Source organism: Giraffa tippelskirchi, chromosome 1, assembly GCF_054371585.1.
Source record: "Giraffa tippelskirchi isolate mGirTip1 chromosome 1, T2T-mGirTip1v1.2.pri, whole genome shotgun sequence".
Classification (NCBI taxonomy): domain Eukaryota; kingdom Metazoa; phylum Chordata; class Mammalia; order Artiodactyla; family Giraffidae; genus Giraffa; species Giraffa tippelskirchi.
This window is the reverse complement of record NC_137275.1, coordinates 52,521,663-52,545,620: the sequence shown is the minus strand read 5'-3', so window position 1 is coordinate 52,545,620 and position 23,958 is coordinate 52,521,663. Positions and strand designations below refer to the sequence as shown.

At 40.4% G+C, this 23,958-nt stretch overlaps 1 protein-coding gene across 21 annotated transcripts in view; it reads right to left on the bottom strand.

Moving 5' to 3' along the window:
- The window catches only part of APBB2 (amyloid beta precursor protein binding family B member 2), a 368,065-nt gene that overhangs the window by 179,787 nt on the left and 164,320 nt on the right, over positions 1-23,958 (bottom strand). For 19 of the 21 annotated variants that reach the window (XM_081591485.1, XM_081591544.1, XM_081591572.1 and 16 more), the window contains 2 exons: positions 21,525-21,593; positions 9,192-10,001 (listed from right to left, as the gene is read on the bottom strand). In XM_081591485.1, coding sequence (XP_081447611.1) covers positions 9,192-10,001; positions 21,525-21,543 — 829 coding nt within the window. In that variant the 5' untranslated portion in view covers positions 21,544-21,593. Of the gene's footprint in view, positions 1-9,191; positions 10,002-16,008; positions 16,207-21,524; positions 21,594-23,958 lie in introns of all 21 variants that reach the window. The other 2 variants (XM_081591655.1, XM_081591664.1) reach the window with 1 other exon arrangement.

The following is a 23,958-nucleotide window of genomic DNA, read 5'->3' as shown; positions in this document are numbered from 1 at the left end:
CTACAAAGGTATCCGTACTGGGTTGAACAGATTTCCCCTAAAATTCATATCCACTCAGAATCTCAGGATGTGATCTTATTTGGAAATATGGTCTTTGCAGATATAATCAGTTAAAATAGAGTCCATGTTGGACTAGGGTAGGCCCTAAATCCAGTGACTGCTGTCCTTATAAGAAGGCTGTGGGAAGACACAGGCAGACACTGCAGTGATGCAACTACAAGTCAAGACATAACAAGCACTGCCAGGACCCACCAGAAGCCTGGAAGAGGCAAGCAAAAAGCCTTCAGAGGAGCATGACTTGACTGATACTTTGATTTCAAACTTCTAGCATCCAGAACTGTGAGAGAATAAATATCTTTGTTTAAGCAATCAAGTGTAAGGCAATTTGTTGCAGCAGCCCTGAGAAAGTGATAAAACACCTAAACATCTCCCCTTCTTTGCTTGAAAACTTACACTGCCCAGGATCTGAGGATGGGCTTTATCTTTTCATACTTTCTGAGGCATGACACGTGAAATGTGACAAAGAACCCAGGGACATGTCTCAGAAGGCAACTACGTGTGTGGGGGGGGCGGGGGGGGCGGGGGTGCTTCCTCCAGGGAGAAAAGAAACTGTGTGTGAGCTATTTGAGGTTACAGGCTGGTTCTAATTTAATTCTATGTCTCAGGTACCTAGCACAGTCCACAAAGTAGGCTTTTAAAAAATAACTGTTCTGTGTTTGTATATGAAAATTACATATATGAAATTAATGAAAAAATTAATTAAAACAAAGCAATAGTGAACAAACTCACCATAAATTTCTCCATGTGTTCATTAACTTTAGGTTTTTTTGTGAGAACAATAGGTTAGGAGAGAATGTTCATGATGAAATTTGACCAGAAAGCTTCTGAAAGTGGCTAGTAGTATTTTTGTCTCTATAACCACTAAATCACAATCTTAGAGGCTACATGCCCTTCTCCAAGGAGGCATCACCTGGCACTTCTGGGAGCCCCTCACACAGGACTACTAGAGGACCCCATCCAGTCGTTTCCTAAGTAGCCACTCTCTGTCTCTGCCCGCATCCTCTCCCCGCTAAGCAACTTGCGAAACTGGGCTCTAAAATTTTTATTTTCAACATGCTATCACATGACAGAGGGGGAAAAAATCATGAATTACACTTCTTCAATGGGCTTCCCAGGTGGCTCAGAGGTTAAGAATTTGCCTGCCAATGCAGGAGGTATAGATTTGATCCCTGGGTCAGGAAGATCCCCTGGAGGAGGAAAGAGCAACTCACCCTAGTATTTTTGCCTGGAGAAACCCATGGACAGAAGAATCTGGTGGGCTATATAGTCCATGGGGGTCACAAACAGTTGGACATGACTGATCGACCAAGCACACACACACAGTGATTAATTTTAAAAGAGAAAAAAAAAAAGGATTCCTTACTTTCTATCAGCTCTGAAGAGCAATGGTGTCCTGCAGGTCTTCATCTGTCAAAAACCTATTCAGTCTTCAGCACAGACAACTTAATGCCCGAACTTCCATATCCCAAACAATTAAAGTTTCTTTCTCCTCTAAGCTCCCTCTATCCCATAGCATGCCAGCATTTCATAGCTCCTTCCTGGTTCCATCTTGAATATACCAACAGTCTTGTGTTCATGACTAGACTGTTACGACTTTTGTGGCCACTCATTTCATTGTATCTATTTTTAGCATGTGCCCTGAAGTACCTCGTATAATACTTCATAATGGAAAGCAACCAAAATCTATCTTATCATTCAGTTGAATACATATTTTTTCTGGAACTTTCCAAAAATAATTAATTGAGCAAAATAATTTTCTTCCTTAAGTTTATGGAGTGAAATAAAAAAGTCTTTATCCATCTGAGCCCCGAGGTACTAAAATCTAATTTGGAAATCACACCATCCACCTGGAATACAATCCATCTGAGCTATTTTGGAAACATTTCACATGTGTCTTCTTCAATTCCTCCTGTCACATCAGGGAACTCTCAATTGAGACGACAAGACAGAAAGGCGAGTGAATCACTACAGGGTGTATAAAAGATTAAAACGAATGCAACAGGACAAACCAACTGAACACTGGGCCTTTTCTATATCTTGAATTTTTTTTTTTCCCTTTAAGGGATGGGAGCTTTCAAAATGCAATTTAAAAATACTTCATGTTTGAAATTGCCAAAAACTACTGACAGAAAATTTTCAAGTTTCTAAAAAGTGTTAATAATATCAACTTGTCCAAAGCTCTAACACTCTTAAGCTAGCAAAGGCCAGAAATAATTAGTGCAGCCAACTATGTTGACATAATTAGGTTCGTGCCTTGGCTTTTGCCCTCAGCAGCTATCCAACTTGCAAGAGTTCGACTTTGCTTGCCTTAAGACTGGAAACCAATCAATTTAAGACATCAAAGGATTTAAACTCTTAAGCAATACAGATCAACTCGCAATGAAATCAACTCACAAAGTATGCAGGTAAGTGGAAATGAAATGGTTCTTTTCTCTGGCTTCTCTGAATTGTAGACTTATGGTAGCTCAGCTGTGTAAAGAATTCGCCTGCAATGCAGGAGATCCCTGTTCAATTCCTGGGTGTGGAAGATCCCCTGGAGATGGGACAGGCTACCCACTCCAGTATTCATGGGCTTCCCTGGTGGCTCAGACAGTAAAAATTCTGCCCACAGTGCGGGAGATCTGGGCTCGATCCCTGGATTGGGAAGATTCCTGGAGGAGGGCACAACAACTCACTCCAGTATTCTTGCCTGGAAAATTGGGAGCCTGACGAGCTACAGTTCATGGTGTCGCAAAGAGTTGGACACAACTGAGTGAGCGCAGCACAGAGACATCTAATACAAAGAATGTTTGTGATGGATTGAATTGCTGGCCCCAACTCTTCATCTCTCCCTGGAGCCTAGAATAAGATAAGAATCACTGTATCCAGGTGTTCTGAACAACTATTTTATATAAGTTGTGCTTACTTTTTCTTTTTTTCGGCTGCACCATGCAGCATGACCAGAGATTAAACCCATGCATTCTGGAGCAGAAGCACGTGTGTGTCTCTGGCGCTCAAGGGCACGCATGCCCAGTCATGTCCGACTTTGCAACCCCATGTACTATATACAGCCCGCCTGGCTCATCTGTCCATGGGATTGCCCAGGCAAGAATACTGGAATGGGTTTCCATTTCCTACTCCAGTGGAAGTATAGAGTCTTAACTTCTGGACCTCCAGGAAAGTCCCTTAATTTTTCTGTTTTTATAGCTAGACAGATGTAGCAAACCACAGAGAGTATGCACATTTGTGGTCCAGCTCCATCTACCCAACCAGCAAACAGATAAGATTTATGGAGCTTGTCACTATGTGTTACCTACTGTGAGAAAAGGTTCGTATCCACACATGATAAAGACTTTGCCCCTGCTTTCACAGAGCTCCAAGTCCAAACAAAAATCTTTCAATAAGGTCACAAACTGCTGAGAGGAATGTGATAACCCGAGACTTGGAAATATTGCCTTGAGGTACAGAAAAAGGACTTTCAACAGCTCAGAGGGCCTGGAAAGATTTCACAGAGGAGCTAAGAGTTGAGCTGAAACTCAACTGCTTATAAGAATGAAAAGATTCTCTAAAATATAATTTTCCATCTTCTAGATTATAAAGATATTCTGGTTGAAGTGTATAAAGTCTGATGTATTCAGCCACTGGTGCCACAAGCCAAGGTCTCAAAACTATGATACAGTGGAAAAATGTTGAATGCTATGTCTAGAGACCTTGGTTCACATCCCAGCATGGTTGCCTGAGTGTGAGAAAGTCCCCAAACAAGATCTGGAACCCAGAATTTCATTGCGCCTTCCACAATAAATGATTAATCAGTATCCTCCCATTATGAAGCAACATTTTCAGATAAGTTATAAAATAAGTTCACTTCAGTCGCTCAGTCATGTCCAATTCTTTGCGACCCCATGGACTGCAGCACGCCAGGCCTCCCTGTCCATCATCAATGCTCGGAGTTTACTCAAACTCATGTCCATTGAGTTGGTGATGCCATGCAACCACCTCATCCTCTGTCGTCCCCTTCTCCTCCTGCCTTCAATCTTTACAAGCATCAGGGTCTTTTCCAATGAGTCAGTTCTTCGCATCAGGTGGCCAAAATATTGGAATTTCAGCTTCAGCATCAGTCTTTCGAATGAATATTCAGGACTGATTTCCTTTAGGATGGACTGGTTGGATCTCCTTGCAGTCCAAGGGACTCTCAAGAGTTTTCTCCAACACCACAGTTCAAAAGCATCAATTCTTTGGTGCTCAGCTTTCTTTATAGTCCAACTCTCACATCCATACGTGACTACTGGAAAAACCATAGCCTTGACTAGATGGACCTTTGTTGGCAAAGTACTGTCTCTGCTTTTTAATATGCTGTCTAGGTTGGTCATAACTTTCCTTCCAAGGAACAAGCGTCTTTTAATTTTATTGCTGCAGTCACCATCTGCAGTGACTTTGGAGCCCCCCCCGCCAAAATAAAGTCTGTCACTGTTTCCACTGTTTCCCCATCTATCTGCCATGAAGTGATGGGACCAGATGCCATGATCTTAGTTTTCTGAATGTTGAATTTTAATTCACTTCCATCAAGAGGCTCTTTAGTTCTTCTTCACTTTCTGCCATAAGGGTGGTGTCATCTGCATATCTGAGGTTATTGATATTTCTCCCGGCAATCTTGATTCCAGCTTGTGCTTCATCCAGCCCAGCACTTCTCATGATGTACTCTGCATATAAGTTAAATAAGCAGAGTAACAATATGCAGCCTTGACATACTCCTTTCCCGATTTGGAACCAGTCTGTTGTTCCAAGTCCGGTTCTAACTGTTTCTTTTTGACCTGCATACACATTTCTGAGGAGGCAGGTAGGTGGTCTGGTAATCCCATCTCTTGAAGAATTTTCCAGTTTGCTATGATCCACACAGTCAAAGGCTTTGGCATAGTCAGTAAAGCAAGTAGATGTTTTTCTGGAACTCTCTTGCTTTTTTTTTCTTGTAGGTCTTCATAGAACTGTTCAGCTTCTTCACCATTATTGGTCGGGGCAGAGACTTGGATTACTGTGATACTGAATGGTTTGCATTGGAAATGAACAGAGATCATTCTGTCATTCTTGAGATTTCATCCAAGTATACTGCATTTCAGACTCTTTTGTTGACTATGAGGGCTACTCCATTTCCTCTAAGGGATTCTTGCCCACAGTAGTAGATATAATGGTCATCTGAGTTAAATTTACCCATTTCAGTCCATTTTAGTTCACTGATTCCTAAAATGTTGATGTTCACTCTTGCCATCTCCTGTTTGACCACTTCCAATTGCCCTGATTCATGGACCTAACATTCCAGGTTCCTATGCAATATTGCTCTTTACAGCATCAGACTTTACTTCCATCACCAGTTACATCCACAACTGGGTATTGTTTTTGCTTTGGCTCCGTCTCTTCATTCTTTCTGGAGTTAGTCCTCCACTGATCTCCAGTAGCATATAGGGCACCTACTGACCTGGTGAGTTCATCTTTCAATGTCCTATCTTTTTGCCTTTTCATACTGTTCATGGGGTTCTCAAGGCAAGAATACTGAAGTGGTTTGACATTCCCTTCTCCTGTTTTTTTCAGAACTTTCCACCGTGACCCGTCTGTCTTGGGTGGCCCTACACAGCATGGCTCATAGTTTCACTGAGTTAGACAAGGCTGTGGTCCATGTGATCAGATTGGTTAGTTTTCTGTGATTCTGGTTTTCAGTCTGTCTGCCCTCTGATGGAGAAGGATAAGAGGCTTATGGAAGCTTCCTGATGGGAGAGACTGACTGAGGGGGAAACTGGGTCTTGTTCTGATGGGCGGGGCCATGCTCAGTAAGTACCCAATATCAAATCAAATAAAATAAGTACCCAATATCAAAATCAGACATTGATTAAAATATAACATCAAATGATTTACTCACTACATCAGGGCCATTTGGGGATATGTAGATGACCTCCATTTTTATTCAATTAATCATTATTTACTTACTAAGTACACCTGCTATATTGTCAAGCATGTCATGACAGTACAAAGATGAAGACAAATCACCAATCCTTTCTCTTAGGGTACAGAAAGTCCTAACTAAAATCAGAAACCAAAATATAATTCATAATTAAGAGAGAAGTAAACTTTTATGTCCCACCGCTGTACTGATAATGATTATCACTAATAAAAATAAGCACTCATATTTATTAAGTTCTTGCTATATGCCAGACACTAAGGGCTCTTCAAAGATGTCTTCCTTTAATCTTCACACCAGATCTACGCTAAAACATTATTAGCATCCCCACTTTACAGTTGAGAGGCTATGCGAACTGCCTACATGGAACCCAGTGGAGATCTGAACTCAAGCAGTTGACCCAAGAGCCTGTCCTCTCAATGCTAAGTTGATGAAGCATTAGGCCCACTGTCACGCCATCTGACTTGGTTTTCTCTGTGTATATCCTGCCTTTGCACACATTAGTAATGAACCAAATTTTGAAAATGGCCATTCCATAGGATCAAGTCAGTTTCATACTCTATATCTTCAAATTTATTAAGCCCCTATAAAAAATCATCAATTTTCTTTTTTTTTTTTTTTTTTATGGCCACACTGCATGGTCTGTGGGATCTTAGTTCCCTTACCAAGGATTGAACCCAGGCCCACAGCAGTGAGAGTGTGGAGTCCCAATCACTGGACCACCTGGGAAGTCCCAAGGGGTGTTTTTTCAATGGGAGTTCACAAGGGGCTCTGAAGAAATTCCAAAAGAACTCCCAAATACTCATTTTGAAGGGATGGCTTCTAACATTTGTTTAAAAAACCCCTCAACCTCAAAGCTTTAGAGTTGAGTCACAGCTAACACATTTTTCCAAGCACATCTAAATCAAAATGTCTATCCTTAGCGACCCATTATGGACCATCACCATAGTGTCATCCTTACTCTAAAACTCAAGGTCTTCAAAAGTGACTTGAAGAATGAAAAATGAACCTAACCCCTCAACAAGTCAGAAAACTCTACTCCAATACACATCACATGCCAAGCACTCTAATGGGTTCTGTAGAGAAACTCAACAGCAAGTAACACCGGGACACTGAGCAAATGAGTAGTGAGCCGAGGAGACCCTGGAAAGGATCTCTGGAGAGAACAGCAGTGAACCGAGCCAGTGCATGGGGTCAGTTTAAACTCTGTGCTCTCCGCCAGCCCTCACTGACACCAGCATTCAATAAGCAAAGGGGTTGGGGACAGAACTACTCAGCATCAGGGGAATTGTTAAACCACAGAGCTTTAAGAGGGTGGAACAGCATGCTTAATACTTAAACTTAGCCTGAGGTAGAACACTGCTATGTCCTGATATGGACTAATCTGCAAAATACATACTTCAGTGGAAAAAGCGAAGCATTCATAAAATAATGTCAGTCATTTTTTAAATTTTTTACCATGGAAAATTTTAAGCACACAAAAGTAGAGAGAACATAATAATAAAGCCTTTTGTACCCACCTTTAACAAGGATTAGCTTATGGACAAAATGTCATACACGTATTATTTCAATAAGAATATATTATACTATATATTATTCTATGATATTCTAGTATATATCTCGAAAAGATAAAGACTCTTTAAAAATATTATGAAATGGGGGAAATTTTAAAGTTTATTATAAATGTGGGTATATGCCTAAAATGGCTCCTGAAAAAAAAATGCTTTAAGAAAAAAAGTAGTGGTTTTCATTGGAAAAAAGGCAAACAGAGTGAGGAACAGGGGAGACTACCTAATACATTTCAGTAAGATTTAAAATGTGACTACAACAGGGAATGCTGTGCTCAGAAGAGCAGCAGAAAGGCTGCCATGACCTGAGGAAGGCAGAGTGGCCTCAGTGGAGGGCGCTGAACACACGAGGTCAAGTTTGAACATGAGATACTCAAGGAGTTGTTTATATAGATTCAGACGCTAGCAGGTGACAGTTTCCATCGGCCACAGGATATGAATTCTCTAAATGTAAAAAGTAATAGAGAGTTGTGAACTCAGTGACATTACTAAACATAATTATAATTCCAATAATGTGCAGGCCCAGACATTTATGAGATGAAATGGGCTCATCTCAACCTCCCTACTGCCATATATCCAGCAACAGGAAGCTGATGAAATCTATCACGTAAAGCACTGTGATTTTAAAGGGCACTTCAAAGAGCCTTTTTTTCCTTATTTAAACAAGGTAATGTCTTATTTTCTCCTTCTCTTTTCCTATCTGTAGTCCTTGTAATTTCTCTGCCTTATAGGTTGGGAAAATGCCATTTCCTTCCCTGGTGGTTCTATCTGTAACATCTGTATCACATTAACACAGCCCTGGGAACCACTAGATGCAGGGTTAGGGTAAAGAAAGAAGCCTTTGTGAGTGCTTGTTTACAGCGAATTCAGATACAATTCAGTTCTCTAATCTTTTAACCTTATGATCAGTAAAAACGGGACTATGAGAAGATGAGATAAAAAGTAGCTCAGTTTTAGGACCCTGCTCATTTCTGTGACAATTTTCAGTTCTCTGAAAAATCCAAAGATGTTACAAATATGGACAAAAGTCAAGAAAGACTGGTCTCAACTAGACTAGTTAAAATCCAAAACTTCTGAAAATATATTAAAAGAAACACCACTTTCTCACTTTCAAGTATCACTTGCACAAGGCTAATAACATATTTCCCAGTAAAGGTCAAAAAGGAAATGTCTTTAATGAATAGACTTTCAACTTCTTAAACTTTAAACTTTTCATTAGCTTGAGCATAAATACGTTTTTCTGAGAACTTTAAAAATAGTTGTTCTCTTTCTCAGGTTGCATCCCTCCCTGGCAACTGTCTTATTATTTTCCTTACAAAACCCAGTGTTTCGAGATAGTATGTAGAAATGGTTCACCTAACCACTGGCAGTATAACTTCCAAATAAGTGATGTTTTACTGTATTTAACACCAGGGACTTATTTCTTTTATAAAAATGCTTCCCAGGACAAACAATTTATGTATGAGTCAAAATGAAAATGCTGAGTACTTTTCACATAAATTGCCCAATTTTTCCCTAAGAGGCTCAAGTTCTTCTCCACCTGCAAAACAAAATTTTTTGGGGGGGGGGGTTAATTGCAGAGATTAATTCCAACAAGAAGGGAAAGTGCCACCACAGGCTACACCTCTCCTGGGTACCTGTCTCGTCCGTGGAGCTGGGGGAGGCGCTGTCTTGGGACAGAGTGGTCCAGCTCGACTCCTCATCGCTTGGCGCCAGGTTCTGGATCCGGTGGAGTGCGCAATCGGTTTTGGCTCCCGTTTTAGGATGATCCTTCTTGGTCTCTGGGCTGGATGATACTGTGGCTATGTGGCCCTCCTCGGGGCTAGACTGGGGCTTGTTTGGTTTCTGCAGCAGCACATCGCTGTTCCCGACAGTGGGAGAGGCCTGGCCTGGCTGGGCCTTCTCTCCCACAGCCCCAAGTTGGTTGCCCACATTCTGCTCGAGTTCCCTGGTGGAGGTCTCCAGGTCTGCATAGTAGTTCAGGAAGCTCTTGGTTCTCCGGGGCTGGGAGGGTAAAATCTCACAGTCTGGGGAATCCCGAGGGTGGGGTTCTTTACCCTCTAACTTCTCAGAAGTGATGTTGATGACTGCAGTGGGGCTGACATTCCTGTTGGGGTCCTGCTGCCCTTGTTCTGCGGCCTTCCGGAGCTGGTTCTCCCCATTTTTCACCAGCTTGATATTGGCAGAGCCATTTCCCAGCAGGGGCTGTGCGGCCGGATCCGAGAGGCCCATGGCCGCCTGGATATTAGTTAGTGCATATTTTTTCCTGCATTTGGGGGGTGTGCTATTCTTGGTTTCTGTGTGTTTTATTTCGGCATTCAATAGTTCATTGTGGGAGGACCGGAGATTGAGGGTGTTTGGTGGTGTGACTGGGCTGTTCCGATTCGTGACGTCTGTGGTTCCGCTGCTGGCCATAAACACTGCCAAAGTGTCTACACCTGAGTCAGCTGGGAAAAAAGAAGAAGAAAGCTGGTCATTAGATGCCTAGCATGATCAAATGCCTTAGTCTACAGAGTGAGCAAACATTTCTATATAGAAAATTGAAAGAACCAATGCTTCTGTTGCAGTTTTGTAGAACTGACCCATCTTCCTCTCTCTTTTCACCATGTGCTCATACATTAACCAGGAGCAAATAAAAGCCTTAATGTGGATACACAAAAGCCAATTTATAGAAAAGCGTGGTGGTCTGAGGTTTCAAATTTTACTTAGAATAAAAATGTATCTCTCTTTTGAATTCATGTAAAAGCACTTTCTTCCCACAGCTGGTCTTCATTTTTTCACAACCTTGAAAATCATCTGCTTTCTAAACATTTACACCACATTTCTATTTTGTCGTTACCTCAGGCAACAAAAAGGTTGCTCAGAAAGCCTCTGGGGCTCCAGCATTCTTAATTAACCTGAAAGGTCACTGTTCAGTAAGGCACCACACGTCCAAGGTAATTTTTCTCCACCATAGTCAGAAATCGTATTCTGAATGCCAGGAAAAACCAAACCTCCATTAGAGTTTAATGTCTTGTGAACATTTCTGACCTGGGCCTGCTGTTTGCACTAACCATAAATTTTGGAGAAATGGCTTAATTACTCAAGAACATACACATAAAACAATTTATAATAATGCAGCATTGAGCCTGAGGCTACAGATGTGTTAGAGTCCCCAAAGGAGTCTGCATATATTCCACTGAATTAAAACACAGACTCAGCAGTTTGCAGGCACCACGTGCCCTTGCAGAACTCCTGGGAAACTGTCTGACAGTTGCATTTATCTCAAATGTTGTTCACACCATCAGCGATTTGTTTCATGTGTCTCTTGCTAGGAAGAAAGAAAGATTCCTCAAACTAGAAAGGAACAGACTTCATCAGGGGGAATTCCTAAAGTTTCAGATTTCTCAGCCTATGAGGAATGCATTCTTTCTTATCTGTTCCCTTGCACTCCAGAGACCTCCAAGGGCTCTATATCAGCAGTAGATGAACCAGAGCACAGCTCCTAACATTCCTGAAATTGTACTGTGACAACCCCTTCTTTCTCCATTGACCAAAACAGAGGCCTCTGCAGCGGAGGAAGGTAAGAATGTTCTCCAGTTTGGGAGGTTAGCAATATTCCTTTCCATCGTCCAACACTCAGGATGGGATATTTTAGAAAAGAGTCACCACTAGAGCCTTGTGTGCTTCTCTGAAGCTAGGCAACATCTGCACCCTCCAAGCCTTGTCCATATTTACAACGAATGACCACGTGGCCCACAGAGATAGCTGAGGCTGGAGCCCAGAGGATTCTTGCTTACCCACACCTACCTCAGCACTTGGGCTTCACTGAGGATCTAGGGTCTAGGATCTTTTAAATAATACTGACAACTACATTTAAAAAAAATTCTTTATACTGCTTTGGCTAGTACTACCATTTTACAGAAAACATGTTTTAATATATAATTCAAACTCACTTCAGAGCAGCATTTGGTATGAAAAGGGTCCACCTTGAACCCACATAAAGTTTTCCCTGAGACATAATACCCATAACATAAGACAAGAGAGAAAATTATATTTAGACTTGGGTATTTGAAGAAAGTAGGGAAAACCACTAGTCCATTCAGGTATGACCTAGATCAAATCCCTTATGAGTATACAGTCGAAGTGACAAATAGATTTAAGGGACTAGACCTGATAGACAGAGTGCCTGATGAACTATGGATGGAGGTTCGTGACATTGTACAGGAGACAGGGATCAAGAAAATCCCCATGGAAAAGAAATGCAAAAAAGCAAAATGGCTGTCTGAGGAGGCCTTACAGATAGCTGGGAAGAGAAGAGAAGCGAAAAGCAAAGGAGAAAAGGAAAGATATTCCCATCTGAATGCAGAGTTCCAAAGAATAGCAAGGAGAGATAAGAAAGCCTTCCTCAGCGATCAGTGCAAAGAAATAGAGGAAAACAACAGATTGGGAAAGATTAGAGATCTCTTCAAGAAAATTAGAGATAGCAAAGGAACATTTCATGCAAAGATAGGCTCGATAAAGGACGGAAATGGTATGGACCTAAGAGAAGCAGAAGATATTAAGAAGAGGTGGCAAGAATACACAGAAGAACTGTACAAAAAAGATCTTCACGACCCAGATAATCACGATGGTGTGATCACTCACCTAGAGCCAGACATCCTGGAATGTGAAGTCAAGTGGGCCTTAGAAAGCATCACTACGAACAAAGCTAGCGGAGGTGATGGAATTCCAGTCGAGCTATTTCAAATCCTCAAAGGTGATGCTGTGAAAGTGCTGCACTCGATATGCCAGCAAATTTGGAAAACTCAGCAGGGGCCACAGGACTGGAAAAGGTCAGTTTTCATTCCAATCCCAAAGAAAGGCAATGCCAAAGAATGCTCAAACTACCATACAATTGCACTCATCTCACATGCTAGTAAAGTAATGCTCAAAATTCTCCAAGCCAGGCTTCAGCAATACGTGAACCGTGAACTTCCAGATGTTCAAGCTGGTTTTAGAAAAGGCAGAGGAACCAGAGATCAAATTACCAATATCCACTGGATCATCGAAAAAGCAAGAGAGTTCCAGAAAAACATCTATTTCTGCTTTATTGACTATGCCAAAGCCTTTGACTGTGTGGATCACAATAAACTGTGGAAAATTCTGAAAGAGATGGGAATACCAGACCATCTGACCTGTCTCTTGAGAAACCTGTATGCAGGTCAGGAAGCAACAGTTAGAACTGGACATGGAACAGACTGGTTCCAAATAGGAAAAGGAGTACATCAAGGCTGTATATTGTCACCCTGCTTATTTAACTTATATGCAGAGTACATCATGAGAACTGCTGGGCTGGAAGAAACACAAGCTGGAATCAAGATTGCCAGGAGAAATATCAATAACCTCAGATATGCAGATGACACCACCCTTATGGCAGAAAGTGAAGAAGAACTAAAGAGCCTCTTGATGAAGGTGAAAGAGGAGAGTGAAAAAGTTGGCTTAAAGCTCAACGTTCAGAAAACTAAGATCATGGCATCTGGTCCTATCACTTCATGGGAAATAGATGGGGAAACAGTGGAAACAGTGTCAGACTTTATTTTTTTGGGCTCCAGAATCACTGCTGATGGTGATTGCAGCCATGAAATTAAAAGACGCTTACTCCTTGGAAGGAAGGTTATGGCCAACCTAGATAGCATATTTAACAGCAGAGATATTACTTTGCCAACAAAAGTCCGTCTGGTCAAGACTATGGTTTTTCCGGTGGTCATGTATGGATGTGAGAGTTGGATGGCGAAGAAAGCTGAGCGCCGAAGAATTGATGCTTTTGAACTGTGGTGTTGGAGAAGACTCTTGAGAGTCCCTTGGACTGCAAGGAGATCCAATCAATCCATCCTAAAAGAGGTCAATCCTGGGTGTTCATTGCAAGGTCTGATGTTGAGGCTGAAACTCCAATACTTTGGCCACCTCATGTGAAGGGCTGACTCATTGGAAAAGACCCTAATGCTGGGTAGGATTGTGGGCGGGAGGAGAAGGGGGCGACAGAGGATGAGATGGTTGGAATGGCATCACCGACTTGATGGACATGGGTTTGGGTAGACTCCGGGAGTTGGTGATGGACAGAGAGGCCTGGTGTGCTGCAATTCATGGGGTCGCAAAGAGTCGGACACGACTGAGTGACTGAACTGAACTGATTTGGAGTGACATTATGAGAAAGCTGGCGATCTGCTGGCTTTTAAGAAGGTATGACAGAAAAAAATTTCTATGAGGCTATTTTATGACGTTAGATACTATATTTTAGCAATGTTATTAGGGAGAAATTTTTATTTACTTTATCACCATAAACACTTTCAGAAAGAATATCATCAAAATTTTTAGTTGATTTAATACTTAAGTAGCTTTTATATCTTGGATGTGACAGATAAAACCTTTGAGCCATGTTTTCACCAGCCTTTTGGATCCTACCACCCCTTCTATGCCCACTGTAACTCTTCTGGTTGCTAGAAATCACAAACGCAAAATTTGGGAGGGTTAAATTAGAAAAACAGGACCAAAAATAGCTCTGTAGATGCTGTTTTTATAGATCAAAGCCTGAACACAATTTGAGTGTGTTTTAAATATTAAATGATAGTATCACCTGGAAGCAAAATAAAAGGTTCAGATCTAGAACTAAGGCAGTCAGTTAACCCTATGAAGTACACAGTTGTCCCTAGATGTTAATACATCAGCCAGCAAGTCCCCTGGGCTCACAGGGTCCTGAAGCAGGTAGAGATTAGCAACTCCCTAGAAAGGCCAAGGCAGCAGAAAGGAGGCTCCCAAAAGTGGGGAGGCAGTGCCCATGAGGATGACTGCACAGAACTCAGGTCAAAGACACGAGGCACAAGCCTGGTCCATGCTAATTCCTAGTTAAGTGATCCAGGCCATCAGACTCTCAGTCTCCTTGTCTGAAAAATGGGGATGATAATAGTACTTGGCTTTTGTAAGGATTAAAATGCGAAACAGTGCTAGGAGGTTAGCACAGTGCATAAACAATAAATATGAGTGACCTTCAGCCTTTTAATCCAAGTGACAGAGCATAAAGCTGTCTGCTGTCAGGCCCCTAGATTAATCAGGCATTTGATCTGAGTTGTAAAAATGGTCTTGCTGCAGAGACACAGAGAGCAAACAGACTAACAAGAAGGAGTAAAGAAGCCGAGTCCAGAGGAGTTTAATTACAGAAGAAAATCTTCAGATTTAAGAGAAAGGGGGTATGTGATTCTTTTTTTAAAGGAAAGAAAATCTTATAATGTCTTTTTAAATCTTCTAAAATTTAGTTATTTTCTTTATGGTCAAAAAAGCCTACGAGTTAAGTCCAATCTCCTTGACATAACAGAAAAGTTGCTTAAACTCTTCATTTCTTTACCATGAAACCAGGATAATACTTAATAGTATCTACACATCACTGAGCTTTGCTGAGGACTGAGAGAGACAGCTGTCAAGCACTGAACCTAATGCCTGGTGTATTGTAAGAGCTCAACACACATTAGGAATGACTGTCATCTCACAGCTCCCTCCTGCACCGCACTCTTCTGTCTCTGACCACCACACCTCCAGCCATCATGTACTGAGCACATTCTCGCCTGGTGCTGTAGCTGGGAATGCGGAAACCAAGACACATAAGGTCCCGCCTGCTAAGTGCTTTCAGCCTCAGACACACACACAAAGTGACAGAAAGCAATCAGGGTACAAAGGGGTAAGTGATCTTCCCACTTCACATTGGAGAGGATCTGCAGGTAAGAGAGAGTGGATTACCATCTTGGGAATCTGAGCAAATCAAGACATGAGAGGAGAAGTGGTGAAGAGAGACAGGGAGGGATCAGGCAGAGAGTCCTGTAAGACCTGCTCCAAGAGATGGACTTGAGCCTGAGGCAGAGAAGAGTATCAAGCACTTCAACAGCTGCAAGAAGAATGACTGAGGCTGAAATGTGTGTGTGTGAGGGTTGTGTTCTTTTCTTTTCTCAAACATATTCTCCAAGATGGAGATGACTCTGATAAAAGGCAATACAGAAGCAATGAAAATTTGGCATTAAAACATCAGTGGTTGTCAGGGAAAGAGCATAATAAGGTAGACAGAGGGTGTCTCCCTAACTAGAGAGGGAGGCTGACTCCATCTTCATGTTCTTCTATCTGGTATTAGAGACTGACTCTACTATTCACCTGAGGAGAACAAAGCCCTGGCATGGAGACTCGCTGGAAGGCTACTGGAACAGTCCAGTCAAGACAGTAGGGAGAGTCACATGTCAATCTATATAGCACAGGGGACTCTACTCGGTGATTTGTGGTGACTTAAATGGGAAGGAAATCTAAAAAAGAGTGGATATATGTATAACTGAGTCCACTTTGCTGTACAGCAGAAAGTAACACAACATTACAAACAACTATATTCCAATATGAAAAAAAGACAGTAGGGAGAGGATGAGGTGGGCATGAGAGACTCGGGTATAGGGAGGTACTCACACTGCTATAGTGCCAGCTCTGATCACCCATCTCTTGACCAGGGTATACAGTGAGGTCTCCATGAGCCATCTGGATTTAGAGGTAAGGACTGAAAAGAGCCAGGTGCACTGAGTGATTATAAGGACGGTGGTGTCTCCTGTTATATCAGCTTCAGGAGGATGGCAGAGTTAGGCAGGGAGTGACCTTTAAGGAACTTCACTAGAAAACAAGCAGAAGGAGAAAGAAGAACGGCTGGAGGGTGATCTGGGGATACGGGAAGGAATTTTTGTTTTTTAAAGTGAGAGTCCAAGCCACATTTCATTTTTTTTTTTAGGCTGGGAAAGCTGAAGCCAGCACAGAGGGGAAAAGCAGCAACACAACAGAGGGACAGACCACCAAAGGGGAAGCCGCACGAGGCGGAGCCAGAACAGCTGTGGAAACGTCAGCCTTGTCCAAGACGTGAGGAGGGAGGAGCGGGAGTCAGGATAGGGTCAGGCACATACAACACTGTGGTGACACAAATCCAAAGAAAAGCAAAACTTAGAACCTCAGTTTCTCCGTAAAGATAAAGTCTTTCCCTGAGGGAAGCAGTCTAGGGGGAACATGAGGAGAAGGACAAAGTTTCGAAAGAGTCACAACAGAGAAAAACAGAATAAGCAATTTCAAAATAAATAAACAAATAAAACAAGGTTGGTAGCGTAAAAACAGACACGTAGAACAATGGAACAGAATAGAGAGCCTAGAAACAAGTCCACACATATACGGTCAATTAATCTATGACAAAGGAACCAAGAATATACAGTGGGGAAAGGACAGTCTCTTCAATAAATGAGTTGGGGAAAACTGGACAGCTACATGTGAAAGAATGAAACTAGAACACTATCTTATATGACACACAAAAATTAACTCAAAATGGACTAAAGACTCGAAATTAAGGCCTGGCATCGTAAAAGTCATCAAAGAAAATATAGCAGCGTGAGCCCCTTGACACAGATCTTGGCAATGGTATTTTGCGTTTGACACCAGAAGCAAAAATGAACAAGTGGGACTATGTCAAAAATTTTTTGCTCAGAAAAACAAAAACTTATCAAGCAAATGAAAAGGCAACCTATGGAATGGGATTTTTAAAAAGGAAAGCAATAGGCACAGAGAGGGACATGATTAAGGTGTCAGATGTGAACCATGAGGAATGCACTCCAGGATCTTGTCTAGGGTGGGGGGCAGGAGATGGGACCAGGAGGAGGGTGAAGAGCTGTGGGAAAAGGCTAAGGGGTCAGAGGTCCCTGACAGATAAGGCAATAGGCGTGACAGGAACAAGGAACCGCTCCAATCCTAGCTGCTTGCATACTTTGGGGAGCTTTTAAAAAGTACAGAAGCCTAGGCCCCACCCCTAAAGACACTCCAGCAATCTGATTCAATTAGTCTGGAAGGTGGATGGGACCCATGATACTGCCATCACCTCCACATCTATTCATCATGCTGTTTTGAGTGTAACCCACAAAGATTCAACATCAATTCAAGAGGATGGATTCCTATAGCAGAGCTAGGTATATGTTCAGAATTAAGAGTGTGAAAAGGGCTCATATTACCATTGCTGTCCCCCTCCTGCATGCAAGATGGACAGACATCTACTATGGCCTGGCAAGTACTTCCTCCTTTTGTAATAAAGGTTTCACAATTTTTCTCAAGAATCAGCTGTCCTCCATGTTCATTCATTCATTTGACAGGTATTTTTTCATGCACTAGTCACAGACACCATTCTAACTGTTGAGGAGACAGCAGTGAACAAAACTGACAAAAATATCTGCTCTCATGGAGCTTACATTCTAGAGATCCAGCCCCCGTGTTCAGGCAGACATGACCCTACCCTTGATTCATGAGGTCCGTGGCCCAAGCCCAGCCAATCAGAGTAGCAAATCCCCATGGCAATGGTGACTGATTCAAGGAAAAGCATGCCTTTGAACTGGAGTGCTGCAGAAGACTCTTGAGAGTCCCTTGGACAACATGGAGGTCAAACCAGTCAATCCTACAGGAAATCAACCCTGAATATTCATTAAGAACAGATGCTGTAGCTGAAGCTCCAATACTTTGGCCACCTGATGCGAAGAGCCGACTCACTGGAAAAGACCCAGATGCTGGGAAACACTGAAGGCAAGAGGAGAAGGGGGCGACAGAGGATGAGATGGTTGGATGGCCTCATTGGCTCAATGGATATAAATCTGAGCAAACTCTGGAAGGTAGTGAAGGACAGGGAAGCCTGGCGTGCTGCAGTCCATGGAGTTGCAAAGAGATGGACATGACTGAGCAACTGAACAACAATCCTAAGACTTTTTCTGGAATAATCAGAAGAGAAGGGTGCTCTTTTCTCTTTTAGAGAAACAGATTTTCAGCTAAAATTAATATAATGCACAGAGTATTTTTTATGAAGCCTAACCAAAATTAGGTAAGCCAGGGTCACTTTAATTTCATGGCTAACAAAGCTTTCCTCAAACTCTGAGTCACAAAGATCCCAGCACTGAGATGCAACCCCTGTAACTCAGATGACATCCTAATATAAACCTGTGCTGGAGCCCATAGTTACACCCACCCTCCCTGCTTCTCTTTGCTGAGACCTCTAGCCTCCTGTTGAAGAAAACTTGTCAGTAATGGCAGGAAACGCATCTCTTCAATAACCTACTGCTCTTCCCCTGCTCCTGTCCCATGCTTACAAAATTGGAAATTGACAAATGGGCCCGGGGAAGCCCAATGTCTGCCCAGTTTCTAAATGAGACTTCACGTCTTCTTCATTTTTGTTTTCTGCTATACAATTTTGTTTCCACTGAGGGGTTAAGAGCAAAACTTCTACCCTGAGGAATGTTGCCTTTTGAACTAGACCTCAAAGTATTAAGGAAATGAAGTAAACTCAGATTTTTTTTTGTTCCTTTTAGGAAGGAGAGGCAAAATAAAGCTGGTTCCTGAAATTACTCATGAAAGTAAACTCTCAATGTGGCAAAAATGATAAGAAGTTCTCTATGAACAAAGAAGGCAAAGGTTATTGGGAAGCAGCTAGGGTTCCTGTGTCAGAGAGGTCACAGGATTAGAACCTTGGGCGTTTTTAAACTGGGAGGACAACCTCACACACTTGGTTCACAGGGCACCTTCCCCAGGCTCTGAGATAAAGGGATGATTTCAACCTGCAGCTCTGACCCACCTAAGGGTTTCCCATACCCTATTCAACTAAACTGTCTGAGGGCTCACTCTGTTCAACAGCCCAAGTGAATCCGAGGAAAGTCAAGAGAGACGTACTAAAAGCTTTCCCTTAAGAAACTCGGTCAGACAGGGCAGTGGGAAGGAGAAGTTATTAACCAACCTCCCAATGGTCAGAGCAGGCAGAGGGGCTTACAAGCAGAAGGTATTAGGGATGTGGAGAGAGGTGCAGGGAAGGCTCTCACGAAAGTAACAGCTGAGTTGGGTCTTGAAGGATACGCAAGTAGGAATCCACCAGTGACAAGGAAAAGAAAGGCAGTCCAAGTAGGGGAAACTTAGGCATTCCAACATCAAGCCTGGCAGATGTAGTCACCTTGGGAAATTATATGCTTGTACCAAAGTTATTTTCTTTGCTCAATTTCTAAGCTCTTTTCATCATTTCATCTTCTTTTAAATAATGTTTTTTTCTGAAGATGACTATTTTTTAAAATATAGCTTAGAGTTACATGGTGGAGTTTGATGAATATAATCAGTGGTCAAGCTGGTGTAGATGAAAAAAAACAAGGGAAGCTAAAGTAAGGACACAGGTTTTCTTGAGCAACTGACAAGTCAATCCCAAAAGAGAAAAAAAACATTAAACAATGGCAGAATCCTTGGAATAGGGTAATTACCCGACTATGTCACAGGCTGAGAACCTCCTCACAAGGGACTTCTGTGCTGAATGTTGAAGGTTCAGCAGGAATTTTCCAGGCATATAAGGTATATACTCTGTTTTGTTTTGTTTTTAAAGGCTCCCGGTAGTCACAGCTCTTCGGAGTTGGAAAATGAGACTGAAAACCAAGACTTATCCCATGCTCTTCACTAGCTGCTATCGTATTTTCAGGTAAAAAATGTCTGGAATGATACTCCACTGAAATAAGAATACTGTTCTCCTTATAAAATGTGTTATGTCCTATACCAAATGCATGACAGCAGTAGCTGTTATTAAAAGCCATGCTGGATAATGGTTTCATTATCTCTTATATAATTACTAATGAATAAAGCAATCTCAGTAACAACAGGAAATGTACATAATTGGTATAACAGAGTATAGTGACAATAAGAAATTTCTGTAAGTTATTTGATTAGCTTATCCCTACTCAGAGAAAATCAGAAAACACATCATTGATACATTTGCCAGTTTTATTCTTACATTTCCATATTGAGTCCATCTTACAGTATAATAAAAGACTTTAAATACTACAGAATTCCTAGAAGGAATTCATCTCAATACTTAACATGCACTTTCTAAAGGACATATGTATTTGTTTTGATTCTGCAAAATTAACATACTTATTCAAATATGTATTTACAAAGAAAATCTACACTCTGCCCTTAAATTGGCCTCTGAAAATTGCCTCTAAGTTCCTAATTTTCTTGTATGAATTTAGGTTTGTCACATTGTTTTTAGCTGTTTTTAATAAAAGGGTATTTCCTGTCCCTCATCTACCTCTGCTGAGCTTAGTGTTTCTTTTATTGTGTTTTATTTTAGCTCTCTGTGAAGATGTAACACACAGTGTTATATAAAGGAGAAAACGACTTGGACATACTTGCTGAGCTTAACTTTTGAATTTAGGGACATTAACATCTATTTGTGCATGGTTTGAATTTACTTACTTAAAAGCAATCTGCTGAGTGGTATGTGTCCTAACAAAGAATCTACCCCCCCCAAAAAAAAGAATCTACCCAGATCTGCCACTTGCAATTCTATATTACGTTTAATTCAAAATGTCACTGCAATTACTATTTTTATTATATTACTGTGAGGCTAAGAATTAAATTCATACCACATTGTATGTAGACTTGCATTCATTATGACACAAAGAAACGGGCATACAATAAAATTAGGTTGGTATTCTTAAGGCCTGAAATTAATCAGCATTAGATTCGGGAAGAATACTGAACTGGGAGCCTATTATAGACTCCCACAATGCCTAAGAGGCTATTTATGGAGACTCACCACCAATATCTCCTTTGTTCATATTTAACAGTTAACAGGCTATAATGTGCAACAGTAGATGGCAAAATCTGACAGAGTTTTAATTTTCTGTTATAGTCAATTAAAATATTTTCACAATACAGTATTAGTAGGATCATGCAAATAATAGATGAATGCAGTTAAGTCCAATTAATTCTTCTTATTGTAAAGATCCACTTTTCTAGTACATTAGTGAAAAACAATAAAAAGCAAAAACATGCTATTGTAACAAATCATAAATTTAACATCAAAACAATTATCTAGTATATATATATGCTAAAGTTTTAATACTCAACTAGTACAATGCATTGAAACATGTGAAAGTGTATCTGACCTGGAAGTACTTCTGACATGGGTCTCTGGACGTCAGCAATGGTGCAGGAAATAGGTTATAATTTGAAATCTGAAAAGAAGGATCATTTGAGAAATTAAAACCCCAAATAACAAAGAATTAAAGGAAAAAAACATAGCATTGAAAATTCTTCTAAAAGCTGTTAGAAATATTAAACAAATCTTAACAAATATTAACAAATCTTAATGTCTGGATTTGGTTTACTTATAGTTGGTTAAACCACTTTTGACTAAAATTTGAATTCCTGCTTAACCACATTTATTTCTTGAGAAACCACAAACGTTTCTTGAGATTTTTTTTCCATGCCAGGTTTAAGTTATCTTTCTCACGTTTCCAATGATTTTTCTCATTAAAAACACACAATTCAGAAGCCAATAAAGAAAAACTGGCAAATTTCACCACATAAAAATTTAAACCTGCTGTTAAGGGGGTAAAAATGGCTATAAACACAACAAAGACAAAAAAAAAAAAAACCTGAAAAAAAAAGTCATTACAAATGAATTTATTTACGAAACAGAATCAGACTCGCTGACACAGGAAACAAACTTATGGTTACCAAAGTGGGAAGGTCAGCAAGTTTGGGATTAACAGACACATAGTACTATATAAATTAGGAGTTGGGATTAACAGATACACAGTAGTATGTATAAAATATAACCAGTAGCACCTACTACATAGCACAGAGAACTATACTCAATATCTTGAAATAATCTACAATGGAAAAGAATCTGAAAGAGAATATATATATATGTGTGTGTGTATATATATATAAAACTGAATCACTTTGCTGTATACCTAAAACTCAACATTGTAAATCAACTATACCTCAATTAAAAAAAAAAAAAAAGCTCATACCATAGATGACATAAAAAGGTAAATTTCCTTTATATAGAAAGAACTCTTTGAAATTATTAAGAAAAATATAAACAGACCTGAAGAAAAATGAGAAAAGGACAGAAACAAGTCTTAAGAGAAACACAAAAGTTCAATAAATATAAATAACTAACCTCACTCAAAACTGAAGAAAATGCAAATGTAAATGAGTTACTACTTTTCCTATAGCAGACTGCAAAGATTAACAGGCTCGATAACAAATAATCTAAGGCAAGGACATTGAAAATAGGAATTTTCAGTTCTTGCTGGTGGGAGTAAAAACTGGCAAAACTCTATGGAGAGCCTTTTAGTAATATGTGAGCAAATTTAAAATGCATGGACCTTCTTGCCCAGCAATTCTTTTCCTTAGAATTTATTTTACAAATAAACTTCAGTTCAGTGGCTTAGACGTGTCCGAATAAACTTACATAGACTCTATTATTCTAAATGCAAAGGATCAATAACAACCTACGTGTTCATCAGTGGATAACTGCTTCATTAAATTATGATACAGCCATTCAGTGGAATACTGTGCTGCCGTTACCGCCCCCTCTAAATAAAATGAATTTAATCTATGTCAGTTGATATGAGAAGGGCCTTAAGACGTATCACAAAGAGGTAAATAATATGCATGATTGAAGTTGAGTAAAATTTTTAAAAACATATATATACATACATGTGTGTACATACACATGAATATACTTGCGTTTACATAGACACATGCATACATACACATACATACTTGTATTTACACAGAAAATGTCTTAAAGGAATAATAAAGAACTAGATACACTGGTAAACTGCCAGTTTACCAAATTAGATACATAAGAAGGAAAACTGAAAACAGACTTTGTTTTCAGAGAGTTGGTATCAGGAATGTCACTTAGAATAATAATCCATTATATTAATTCAAATGTGGATACTGCATGATTTCATTTATATAAAGTACAAAAACAGGAAAAGCCTATCTATGTCAAGATAGTGTTTGCCCTGGAGGGTAGGAAAGGTGAAGAAGCAAGAAAGTAGACCCTAGGATGTTGTAATGGTGATATACTTTCTTGATACGGATGTGAAAATTTATCAAGATGTACCCTTATGTGCACATTTCTGTATGCTTACTACACTTCCATAAAATGTTTAAAAAAAAAAAAAGAGTCAAATGTTAGTGGTTTTCTATAGCATTATTCAAGTTGAGAAACCTTATATTTGCAAAGGCTAAATTCTAATCTAACTTTTCCAAACTAGTAACCTTTAATTGGCATTACCTTCCAACTTTATGATTCAGATAATGACCTGACAACCTGGTTTACCGGCCCACCATACATTTTTAAATTGTATTTTCACATATCACGGGTAAGGCTCATTACTCTGGTATAATTAAAAGGGTGGGCTTAATTTAAACTGTCCTGAAACAGCAAGAGATGTTCCCTCTACGCACCTTAGCTTCTGCCCTCTATTTTTCTCAACTCTTTAAAAGTATTTCACAATTTACTTTTCCTTTTTTTAGTTTTTGTCTTCAATATACCTTTGGATATAAGCATAG